The sequence below is a fragment of the Mustela lutreola genome, chromosome 1 (assembly GCF_030435805.1).
Source record: "Mustela lutreola isolate mMusLut2 chromosome 1, mMusLut2.pri, whole genome shotgun sequence".
Classification (NCBI taxonomy): Eukaryota; Metazoa; Chordata; class Mammalia; order Carnivora; family Mustelidae; genus Mustela; species Mustela lutreola.
In genome coordinates, this window is record NC_081290.1 from 67,943,043 (window position 1) to 67,955,605 (window position 12,563).

Below are 12,563 nucleotides of genomic sequence, written 5' to 3' on the forward strand. Positions count from 1 at the left end.
CCTTGCCTGCCTCTCTGCCTACTTGCGATTTCTGTCAAATAAATAAATAAAATCTTTTAAAAAAGAAAAAGAAAAAACAGAGTTGGAGCAGATGAGCACATCCCAGGGTAAGGTCCCTGTGTGGACATGGGCTTGGCCGAGGTGGTGTGTCTGTCCATTGCCAGCATTAAGGAGAGGGTCTGTGGAGCAATGCTATTTTCCTTTGGTTTAGGGTCCTATAGGTACTTTGAATTTGAACAGAACGTTGGCAGTTGTGATAATTAAAGAAAAGTGACTCTTAAGTTATGTTTACAAAGGCAAAGAGATTGTAGAATAATTTGTATAAGCAGGAGGTACATTTGAAATGTGAATTTAGGTCATGCAGCTATTGAATGCTTGCTTATCTTGTTAAACAGAGAGTGACAGACCTGTCTGGGGTTCCTGTGTGACACGAGTATCTGGAGAGTTGTTTTGTGTTCTGACTCTCGGCCCTGTGGGCCTGTGTGTTTGGTGGAAGGAGCGCTTCTGGCTCTGTCACAGGAGCTCTGGCTTACCCGCGGAAATGACTCCTAGTGGCAGTCAGCAGGAGGGACCATGAGGTAGCAGTGTGTGTCCAGAGCCACAGCGTGTGTCTGTTGACCATGTGTTGAGCAGCTGTGCGGGCAGAGATGGTGCTGTCTTCGGCCTCTGTTCTTGCTCGGCGAAGTAGCTGCGTGCTCTCTCCGTGCCCCGGGGTCCTGGTTTTCTAGCCGGGACGACGTGCGGCTGATATCTGGCAGAGCTCTCTGTGGAGAAGTGCAGCTAGGGCCTGGCTTGTAGGCTCCTGAGGGCTCTGGGGAGTTGGGGGCTGTTGGGCAGGCTTGGTTCTCTGCCTCTCCAGTGTGTTCACGGCTCTTCTTCCCAGAGCCTTCTCGCCAAGTGCTGGCTTCAGATGGCGCATGTTGGATCCCTGATGTTTACCATGCGGCAATGCTCTTAGGCTAACAAACTTGCTGGTCTAGCCATTGATGGCAGACATGTGATCGAGAATTACCGCAGTTTCTTAGCTTTGTTAGACTCTTACCGGTTCCAGCCTCTTGCTCCCTTCAGCTGGTGACCAGGTGTGGCAGGCATGACAGCCTAGTAGCACTGAGCACACTTGGCCCCCAGCCCTTGGCTTCTAATGGGTCCACAAAGGGGAACTGGGGCTTCTCAGAGACAGAGCTCACCAATGGTGCTACGGGATGAACCTGTGTCAGAAAGTAAGGAAAAGGGACACCTGGGTGGCTCAGTCATTAAGCCTATGCCTTCGGCTCAGGTCATGATCCCAGGGTCCTGGGATCAAGCCCCCGCATCAGGCTCTCTGCTCAGTGGGGCCACCCTCATCTCCAGAGCTCTTCCATCTCACCAAACCGAAATTCTGCCCCTCACGAAACACTAACTCCCCTCCCCCGACACCCACCCTCTACTTCCTGTCCCTGTAACCTGGCTCCTCTGAGGGCCTCGGGTAAGTGGGTCACACAGTGTCATCTCTTGGTGACCGGCTCACTTCACTCGGTACCGTGTCCTTGGGGTCCATCCCAGTGGGGGCAGGTGTCAGAGTGTCCTTCCTGTTTAAGGCTGGATTACATTCCATTGTATGGATTGTGTGTCCATTTTGTTTATCCATCTGTCTGTCCATCCATTCGTCCATCTGTCCACAGACACTTGGGTGCTTCCATCTTTTGGCTCTTGTAGATAAAAGGACTTCTTGAAATTTCAGTTTCTAGTTGTTGATTGCTAGTACAGTTGACCCTTGAACAACAGAAGTTTGAACTGTGCAGATCCATTTACGTGGATTTTTTATTTTATTTTATTTTTTTTTATTTTTATTTTTTTTAAAGATTTTATTTATTTATTTGACAGACAGAGATCACAAGTAGGCAGAGAGAGAGAGAAGCAGGCTCCCTGCTGAGCAGAGAGCCCGATGCGGGACTCGATCCCAGGACCCTGAGATCATGACCTGAGCCGAAGGCAGTGGCTCAACCCACGGAGCCACCCAGGCGCCCCTATTTACGTGGATTTTTAAAATAAATGTTTAAACATATAAAAAATATATGGACTACTGCAAATATACTTTCTTTTATCATTCTCTTAGTATTTTCTTTTGTCTGGCTTTATTGTAAGAATACAGCAGATGAAATGCTGGAAAATGCTTGTTCATCAACTGCTCTGTCCTCACTGAGACTTTCTGTCAACAGGAGGCTCCTAGCAGTTACATTTTTGGGGAGTCAAAATGTATACATGGATTTTTGACTGGGTGGGAGATTTGCTGCCCCTAGCCTCTGTGTTCTTCAAGGCTCTACTATATATAGAAGTAAAACTGACTTTTTAAAGATTTATTTATTTGAGAGAGAAAGAGCATGCATGTGCTCGAGTGTGGGGGGGACACAGAGAGAAACCCAAGCCGACTCCACGCCTGTGCAGAGCCCGAGGGGCTCCATCTCTCCACCCTGAGACCAGGACCTGAGCCGAAACCAAGAGTTGGACACTCAACCGACTGCCACCCAGGCGCCCCAGGGCTACAACTGATTTTTATGTATTGATCTTGTCTTACAGATTTACCAAAGTCTGCTGTTCTTTGTTGTGATGGAGTGTTTTGTTTTGGGGAGAGGTGGGATGGGCAGAGGGAGAGAGAATCTCAAGCACGCTCCTTGCACACTGTGGAGATGGACATGGGGCTTGATCTCATGGCCCTGAGATCACGACCTGAGCCGAGATCATGAGTCAGCTGCTTATCTGACTGCGCCACCCAGGCCCCTCTACACCTGTTTAGATGATCCTACGGTTTTCCTTTTTTTTTTTTTCCAGTTTTATTAATTGAATGGTTGAGATCATGAGATTGGATAAAAAAACAAGACCCAACTCTGTGCAGTCTACAAGACACACCCCTTAAGTGTAAGGACACAGATAAATTCCAGGTGACACAGTGGGGAAGGGAAGTGGTGCTGATGGCAGAAGAGAACCAGCACAGGCACGTGAGCACCGTTCTGCAGTATTTGCAAAGCAGAGATGACCAGGGATGAACAAAGTCTTCCTGGTGTCCCACATTCACAATGCTGAAGGGGTGAAGTTACCAGAAGGACAGATTTCCTAAATGTTCATGTACTTAATGACAGAAGTCAGACGCCAAAGAATATATTGTACTGTTCCGTGAATGGGAAATGTCCAAATAAAGCAAATTTATAGAAACAAGTCAATTTACTATTTGCCTTGGGCTAAGGGTAGAAACAGAGCTTGACTACAGACGGACATGGGGAGCTTTACGGCACAACAAACATGTTCCATATCTGTAAATTTACCCAAAAATCATTTAATGACACACTCAGTGGTGAATGTCGTGGAATGCAAATTAAACCTCAGTAGAACTACTAACAAAAAAATTAATGGATGAAGTCAAAAAACACCTTAACTGAAAGGGTCTTTCCTTGGTCTAATTTTGGACCTTTTGAGTATAAAAATAAAAACAGTAATGAATTGTAAACAAATGAAAAAACAGAGGAATCCATGAGTTGGTTTTGACAATAAATAGGAAAGTGAATGTGCGAGGTTTGTAAATGAGATAGGTTCAGGTTGGGGGTCCCTATTCTGTGACCCTCAGAGTAGAGACTGGTCTGGGGAGAAGAGCCTCTGCTGTGTCCTCCGTATATGCAGGACAATCGAGAGGCTGGTGGCTCCTGACGGCTGGGAGGGGTTGCAGCCCTCGGGGAGCCGTGCTCCATTGGGGATGTACCCCTGGAGACCAGTCAGAAGTGTCAGACAAGGCCAAAATGAAGCCATTTCTAGGAGTGACGTTGCTCTTCACAAGCACAGAGCAGGCCGTGACAGTGGAAGTGCGCACATATGTGCACAGGATGCCATTGTTTCCTGGGAGGCTGGAGAGTTGTGAGTGTAGACCGTCATTGGCTGGTCATGACTGAAGAAAAGGCTGAACTGCCTGGGGGCCTGGCAGGGAGTGTCGTCTCAGGTTTCGGGGGATTTCAGTTTGTGCGTTTCTTTAATGGCTTCATTGGTAGTTGATTTCTGTCCTTGAAGCCCTTGGACGCTTGTCTGATCATTGCTGTGTAGTGCAGGCTCAAGTCAGGCTATCTGGAGAAACACAAAACTTGCACTCTTTCTGCCACTCAGGTGGGGTGGGTAGTGTGGCCACAGCCTTCCCTGGTGGCCCTTGCTGGTGCCAGCAGTGCTGCTCCTCTCCCATGGCATTCAAGCCCGTGGGCAGTACCATGGCTGTGCCAGGCCATCTGTGCTGAGCAGGACCCCCCTGCCCCCAGTGGGCAGGGCACAAAGGGATGGGGCGGCTCCTACAGCAAGCTTCTACCCCTCCTTTCTGAAGGCTATCTTCCCATGGTTTGGACACGGGAGGAAGAGCCGGCTTTGGGAGCAATCGGTAGAGCTGTTTGGAACTTCACGCTCTCGCTGATCCCTGGCAGGTGGTGCCTGTGGTCACGCCTCTGAGGGCCGTGTGAGCACTGACGTTGCCTCACCCTCTGATCCCTTCCACCTTTGCCCAGTTTCTCCGGATATGCGCTGACCTCTTTCGCCTGGTCCCCTTCCTGGTCTTTGTGGTGGTGCCATTCATGGAGTTCCTGCTTCCTGTCGCTGTGAAGCTCTTCCCCAACATGTTGCCATCTACGTTTGAGACCCAGTCCATCAAGGTGAGGGGCCACGGGGGCGGGAACTCAGGGCAGGGCGGCTACAGATGCCGTTACGACCTCTGCACTGTTCGTGGCTGATGCTCAGGTGTCGTGTGTCTCCTTCACTCAGCCAGGCTGCACTGTGAGGAGTCAAGGATGGGTTTCAGAGATGCTTCTCTTTAAACCTGTTTCACATATGGTTTCTCTAGCCCACCTCTTCAGGGCACGGGTTGAGGCTCTTGGTGGGGGTAAGACCCCATGGAGGGCAGGGCCAACCTGCTGTAGGCTGGGCTGGCGGCGGCTGCTTCCACAGCCAGGGACTGGTTTCGTGCCACACGGCCCATGAAGCTTCAGAGCGTCACTGGCCGACCCCTGCTGTAAGAGGCCACACAAATATTTTCTAAAACTGTGAACTAGAAAAGAAAGTCTCAGAATGCATAGCACCTGGGTGGGAGTGAGTACTGTTCAGGGAAATGTGGGTGGCGCTGGATTGAGGAGTAATATGAACTCCGTGCTGGGGTTTCCATTGGAGGAATGGAAGCAACTGGTCTGACTGGTGGATCCAGGGAAGCCGTGGGGGTGCCGGGGTGCAGGCCAGAGGAGTGAAGCACCCCCTCTTTGTCCCTCAGGAGGAGAGGCTGAAGAAGGAGCTGCGGGTCAAGCTGGAGCTGGCCAAGTTCCTCCAGGACACCATTGAGGAGATGGCCCTGAAGAATAAGGCAGCCAAGGGGAACGCCACCAAAGACTTCTCCGTGTTTTTCCAGAAGGTGCCGTGATGCTTCGGGGCCCTGGTGGCCTCAGCCCACCGGTCCCGAATGCTGGTTAGAGCCTCAGGGCTGCTCCCGTCCTACGTGGGGCACACCTCACTTCCTTTCTTCCCTCTGCTCTACCACCCACGGCAAGAGTGGGTCTCTCAGACAGGTGTGGGCTGGTGCCATAGGGGGTTTGACTGGGAGCCCCACCCTGACCCCGTACTCAGGGAGGTCAAGCCTGCTGTACTGAGAACTTGAACTTCACTGACATTCGCCATGGTGTCTCCAGACTTTGCAGCAGCCCCAGGGGACGTAGAGTTTGGCAGATGAGGAACTAAGACCCTGCAGCAGTGACGTGCTGGAGGGCCAGGCTAGGGGGTGCCAGCTACATCCACAGTGGGAGCCTCTTGCCAGTCAGCAGCCTTGGCTTGGCTGGCCTGGGCAGGAGCAGGGTGGTTGGCAGCCATGTGCTGCCTGGAGGCCTCGTCTGCAGGGAGCTAGCACCGGCTGTGCTCAGGGCCTGGAGCTTTCCAGGGACTCCTCCACAGTAGGAGTGTGATGACAGGGTGGACCCAAGGGAGGGCGTGCATGGTCTGGGGCTCTTCACCTTATCCTCCTTTGTTTCTTCACTTGAGGCTTGTGGTCCAAGTCTGTGGGTGGCACTGGGGAGCACCTCCCCCGCCACAGGGCTCACCCACATGATTACTCCTGCAGATCCGAGAGACTGGCGAGAGACCCAGCAATGAGGAGATCCTGCGTTTCTCCAAGCTGTTTGAGGATGAGCTGACTCTGGATAATCTGACTCGGCCGCAGCTGGTGGCCCTGTGCAAGCTGCTGGAGCTCCAGTCCATTGGCACCAACAACTTTCTGCGTTTCCAGCTCACCATGAGGCTGCGGTCCATCAAGGCTGACGACAAGGTGAGTGGCTTGAGGTCACGGCTCTGCCTCTTCTGGCACCTTCCATGTCCTCACTCTAAAGCTCTGGTGGCCCTGTCATTCCCCAGTCGTGGCTATTTGCCCCCCGCCGTGCTCTGTGTGCGCACACTCAAAGCATGTGCATGTCTGCTGGAATCACGCTGGAACCATCCCACCAACAGCTAGTCACTTGGCAGGATGTTAGAAGACCTGCCCGTGTCACTGAGTGTTTGCTAGAAGGATGAGTGGCAGTGGTTGCCTAACATTTCGTTATGTGGACACATCAGAATTTATTAACCATCACTTCCGCTAATATTTTGCTATCCGAGATAGCACTGTAATAAACATCTTTTAATATGGATTTTTGTTCCAGATCTTTGATAGTTTTCATAAAAAGAGTGGCCTACAACCAGCTTGCTCCCAGGGCTATGCTGACTACTGTGTCATGGTTCGCCTGCCCGCAGCCCAGCGGCTGCCCTGCCATGGTTCCAGTGCACTTTTTTTGGCGCGAGCTCCTGAAACACCCTTCTTTTTCTCCAGCAGTGCTTGCTGTACAGTGTCTGGCGTCTGATGTCCTCCTAGCTCTCTAGGCACATCTCGGAGGTGTTCAGACTTTGCTCCAGACCGCTTGTGCTCCACTTTCTTGAATAGCTCGTCATAGTTCCTGTCTGATTATTCTGATAACTGGATTGTAGGTCTTCGTTTGTTTTGTTTCATCTTCTCAGGCTTGTGCATTTGCAGTGTCTAGTTTTCCTGAATGCAGATATGTCCGTGCGAAGTTTCCGAACTTTCAGCTGTTGCCGTCATCCTCCCAGAGGGGCCCACCCAAGTCTCTTGAGGGCCCGGTCACCTGGGGGTCACTAACTGCGATCAGGGCTGGTCATCCTACAGCCCCACCGAGGCCCTTCCCTATAGTGCCACCTGCACAGCAGGGCCCTAGAGGCCCCTCTGCTTTGTGAAGAGTTTCTGCCCAGTTCCTCGCCTTTGTGCTGCTCAGCTGGAGGGCCTAATACCAGGGTTCTTTCCCACCTTCCTCCTCCCTGGGCAGCGGCCCTCAAGGCTGTCTACCAAGCAACCTTTTGTTTCCAGCTGTCATCTTAGCTTGGTGAGATGTCTCACCTCAGCCTGCACTAAGAGTCAGCAGATGCTGCCACGTCCCCAGGGGTTCACAGACGGAGGGCCCACACCTCCGTGGTTGCCTGGCCTTTCTAGGCACATCATCTCGCTGTCCCTGAGCCCTTGTCGTGTTAGCTTCCTGATGCCACCGGGTGTGTATTTGTGTGTTTCATCTGGCTTTTCTAGGCGCTCTCAGCAGGGGTGTGGGTCCGGTGATAGTTGGCTCCTCCTTGTAGCTAGAAGTAGCAGAGTATCTGCATTTTTATGAGACTGAAAAGAAACCCTTTCTTTAGTATGGTGCAGATTGTCTCGGAGGGTGCTCTGGACATCCACTCTGGCAGAGCGCGCTGTGGCTGCCATGTGACTTGGGGGGGCCTGCACTATGGTTGCCATGTGACTGGGGGGGCCTGCGCTGTGGCTGCCACGTGACTGGGAGAGCCCTGTGCTGTGGCTGCCGTGTGGCTGCAGAGGAGCCCACACTGTGGCTGCCTTGTGGCTGTGGGACAGCCTACCATGTGGCTGCCGTGTGGCTGCGGGGGAGCCTGCTGTGTGGTTGTGGGGGAGCCCACAGTGTTGCCGTAGGACAGCCTGCGGTGTGGCTGCCCTTAATCTCTGCCACCCCATCTGGGAGAGGCAACTCAAGGGTAGGTGGCCTGGGGTTGAGTCCTGCCCACTTACTTGCTCTATGACTTTGGACAAGTCATCCCACTGCTCAGTGCCTCAGAGTCCTGTAACATAGGATAGCGGCTAGACTTCCACCATTGGGAAGGTGGAATGGGGTTCCTTTCCCCTGGGTGTTGATGTTAAGTGACAAACACACAAGAAGTTTGAGAAGACCCTGAGACCTCAGGACCAACCAGGTGGGTCTTTGTACCTCAGGGCTGAAGAGATGAAGAGGTGCTGATGCGTGCAGACCTCAGAGTTGTGACAGGGGCACCAGCTGGCTCTGTCGCTGGAGCGTGTCACACTTGATCTCAGGGCTTCAGGTTGGAGCCCCATGTGGGGCGTTAAAATCTTTTGAAAAAAAAAGTAAACAAAAAAAACCCTAACAGAAGCATGCTCTGTCTGGCCAGAGGAGAGGAAAGGAGCTGTTTCAAAGGACAGGGGACTTGGGGCAGTAACTTCTGTAGTTCAGCCAGACCCCAAGGGAGATGCTGTCTCCCCCACCATGTGTACTGCTGGCTGAGGGCTGAGACCTCCGCCTTTTTGAGGATGTCACAGCCAGGATGATGTCCAGGAAGGCTGGCCAGTGGGGCTGAGCCACCCTGCTCACCCGGGCATAGTGTTAGCAGGGAGCAGGGGCCAGGACCTCCTCCTCTACCTGCAAGGCTCCCCCTGCATCCCACTGGGATGGTGTCCAGAGCCAGCTGGGCTACCTGCTCCTAGCCCAGGAGGCATGGAGAGCCCTGGTGGAAGACTGGAGCTCGAATCCCCATTACCCAGCAGAAACAGAGGTGCATCCTCTGGGACTTAGTGGAGGCTGAATGGGGGCCTGGCAACAATGAGCTGGTACCTAGCTTATTCCAGGCTGTGCCATGGATGTCATTTGTGGGTATAACCGAGAGTTAGCCCAGAGAGGACAGCCATCAAGGGAGCTTATGACTCACATTTGCCCTAGAAATGGAGGCAGAGCCCCCACTGAGGGCCAAATGAGACCTTGACACACCTGGGAACTAGGAAACAGGAGCGAGGGAGGACCTGGGGCTTGGCCTTTAGTCCTCGCATGGGAGGAGTGGCTAGGGCTTTGTGGTTGGAGGGTTTGAAACAGGATTCTTGCATTCCCTCGAAAGCCAGGCCACGGGGGAGACTGAATCCACGTAGGCTTGTTGGTTTGGTCAGTAGATGCCAGACAAACTGCAAAATCTGTCAAAGTTGGTTAGAATGTGACACACCATTCCTGTGCCGGAGTGGTGTCCAAGGGGGCCAGCGAAGATTGAATACCGAGACAAGATCCAGGGTCTCCTATCTGATACCTAAAACGTCTGGGTTTAAAGTGAAAACCACTCCTCATGGGGCACCTATTGTCCGACTCCTGATCTCAGCTCAGGTCTTGATGTCAGGGTTCTGAGCTCAAGCCCTACACTGGGATCCATAGAGAACTTTAAAAAAGAGCGAGAGATTAAAATCTTTCCATAAAAGGAGGGGGTGCCTGGGTGGCTCAGTGGGTTAAGCCTCTGCCTTCAGCTCAGGTCATGATCTTGGGGTCCTGGGATCGAGCCCCACATCAGGCTCTCTGCTCAGCAGGGAGCCTGCTTCCCCCTCTCTCTCTGCCTGCCTCTCTGGCTACTTGTGATCTCTCTGTCAAATAAGTAAATAAAATCTTAAAAAAAAAGAGAGAGAAAAGAAGAACTGAAGGCTTTCAGAGTGAATGAGAAAAGGCAGCCCATGGAGACAGCAGAGACGTGAGACACCAGACAAGAGTTGTGAAGCAGCTGCTGTCCCGTAGCCACGTTCAAGAAGAGTCTTAGCAAAGAAAATGGAGATAAACCAAATGGAATTCTTTCTTCATATAAAGATTTTATTTTAGAGTGCAAGCATGAGCAGGGAGGAGCAGAAGGGGAAGGAAAAAGAACCTGAAGCAGATTGTGCCCTGAGCATGGAGCCCAATGTGGGGATCAGTCCCATGACCACAAAATTATGACCTAAGACGAAACTGTGAGTCAGATGCTCAACCGACTGAGCCACCCACGCATCCCACTAAATGGAAATTTAGAAGTAAAAAATAAAATCCAAAATAGGTCCCTAATATAGCAAAAGGGAAAGGACAGAAGACAGGGCCAGTGAACTTTTAAGATCAAACAGTAGAAATCACCCATCTGAACATCTGAGAAAACAGTTGAAAAAAATGAACATTGCGGGGGCATCAGAGTGGCTCACTCGGTTAAGCAACTGCCTTTGGCTCAGGTCATGATATCAGGGTCCTAGGATCGAGTTCCATGTCAGGCTCCCTTGTTGGGCGGGAAGTCTCCTCCCTCTGCCCCTGCCGTTTCCCCTGCTTGTGTGCTTTCTCTCTCTCTCTCACAAATGAATAAATACAATCTTAAAAAAAAATGAGCAGGGCTTCAGCCACCCGTGGGGACTAAAGGAAAGCATCTCACATACTTGTCAGAGTTCTGGAAAGAGAGGAGGAAGGGCAGAACCAGGAAAGTGCTGAAAGGTATAAAAGCTGAACTCTTCAGATTCAGTAAAATACCTGAATCAGCAAATTTTAGAAGCTGAGTGAACCTGAGGTGGGATCAACCCAAAGAAATCCACAGGAGGACAGTCATTGTCAAATGGAACAACACTAAAGATCACTGATTTCAACAGCAGCGTTAGAGTGGTGTCTGGCCCACAGGGAAGGTGCTCTGTGGAAACTAGGGGCCGGAAGAAAGTGGAACAATATTGTTCACTTGCTGGAAAAAACCCTGCCAACTCAAAATCCTGTTCCCAGTGAAAATATTCTGTAAGGGGGGGCATGTGAATTGACATTCTCAGAAGAAGGAAAATTAAGAGAACTTCACCACCAGCACGTCTGCCCTCAGCCTGGAGGAGGAGCTGTAATCGGAAGGGACATAGTCAACCTTAAATGATGTGGGGGTTAGGGCCTCTGGACCCCGCATCCCCCCAACACAGGGGAAAATCCGCATGTAACTTTTCTTTTTAATTAGTCTCTTTATCCATAACTGCAGTGGTGTTACCGTACAGAAGTTATTTACAAGTGGTGGTAATGTGTTACGAAGTAAATTACCAAGAAGGCAGCAAAAACACACAGTGAATGTATGTAAAACTGTGTGATGTTTACGAATGCATCTTTTATATGATCCTCAGCTCTGTAGTGTTTCAGGCTGTGTTCTCAGAGAAAGAAAACAAAATGCTCAAAATGGAATTTGACTCCATTAAAAACACAGCTGGAGGGAGCTCCTGCTTCTGTGTCCCTTGGTAGTAGGCAGGCAAATGGCATAGCCAGGCCACAATGTGTGACATCTGACCCCAAAAACTTACCTAAGAGCCTCCTGTGGACCAGAAGTCTTACTGATGTCATAAACAGTTGGCAAAGACCTCTTTTGTGTGTAATGTGTTGTGTTGTTTGCTGTATTACGATAGAGTAAGCTAGACAAAAGAAAATGTTACTAAAATTGTAAGGACGAGAAAGGACATTTCCACTGCTGTCCTTTGTCGAGAAAACCCAAGTGTGAGTGGACCTGCACTTAAAATTTAAGCCCATGTTGGTCACGGGTCAGCTGTGACCGGAGAAGGCCTGGCCCATGAGGAAAAAAGAACATGGCAAGCAAACACAGGTAAACCCAGTAGACTTCCCTTCTGTCTACCTTAAACATGAAGTGCAGTGGTCACAGCGGAAACGACGGGGCTGTGCAAGGTGGCTCTCCATGGAAGGAGGAGTCGTTGAGATGAGTGCATCGTGAGTGGGAGAGGTCAAGGGTCATCTGGGGGCTGAGGTTCCTACATGTCGTGGGGCCTGGGACGAGGATGTGGACAGTGAGTGACCTCTGCGCGTGCCCCGTAAGGAGATGGATTCAGAGGCATGGGACACAAGTCCACATGAACTGTGGAACCCATGGGAAGACGGGGAAATGAAAACAGAGACTCAGCTTTTTCCTAATAACCCCAAACTGAAAACATCCAGCTGCATGTGAGTGGGAGAGCAGTTAAAGCAGGACAGTCTCCGGCACAGGGCTGTCTGCTTACAGATGAGCAGGTTCCGGGTCCTCCTGGATGTCCCGGAAGTTGTGGCAAGCTGCACATGTGCCGGAAACAAGGAGCAGGGGAGAGGTTGCCAGGGGTTCAGGAGGTGGGAGTGTGTGAAAGCACACAGTCCTCTTGGGGACAGGAGGCTTTCCTGCTTGGTGGTGTGGTGTCGCCATGCAGGCTATGACTGTCAGCATTGTCTGTGCTGCCTTAGTGTTGGCAGAAACCCTGCTGTCACATTTGCGTGTTGGTCTCCAGTCCTCTCAGAATGGAAAGCTTACCTCAGAGAAAGTGAGTCACGGTGTTGTCGCCTCACGGTCATTGGGAGACTCGAGAGGGGCCAGCTGAGGGGGCCTCTGGGACGAGGACTCTGGTTCGCTCTTCTCACTTGGGTCCCCATGATGTTGGGCTGAGGCCAGGAGACCTCTTCAAAAGGTTGGCATCAGGGGCGCCTGGG

At 51.4% G+C, this 12,563-nt stretch overlaps 1 protein-coding gene across 2 annotated transcripts in view; it reads left to right on the top strand.

The window, feature by feature from the left end:
- Nucleotides 1-12,563, top strand: part of LETM1 (leucine zipper and EF-hand containing transmembrane protein 1) — a 38,902-nt gene that overhangs the window by 14,242 nt on the left and 12,097 nt on the right. For both annotated transcript variants that reach the window (XM_059167143.1, XM_059167133.1), the window contains exons 4-6: nt 4,512-4,655; nt 5,264-5,401; nt 6,101-6,304. In XM_059167143.1, the coding sequence (XP_059023126.1) occupies nt 4,512-4,655; nt 5,264-5,401; nt 6,101-6,304 (486 nt within the window). The remainder of the gene's footprint in view (nt 1-4,511; nt 4,656-5,263; nt 5,402-6,100; nt 6,305-12,563) is intronic.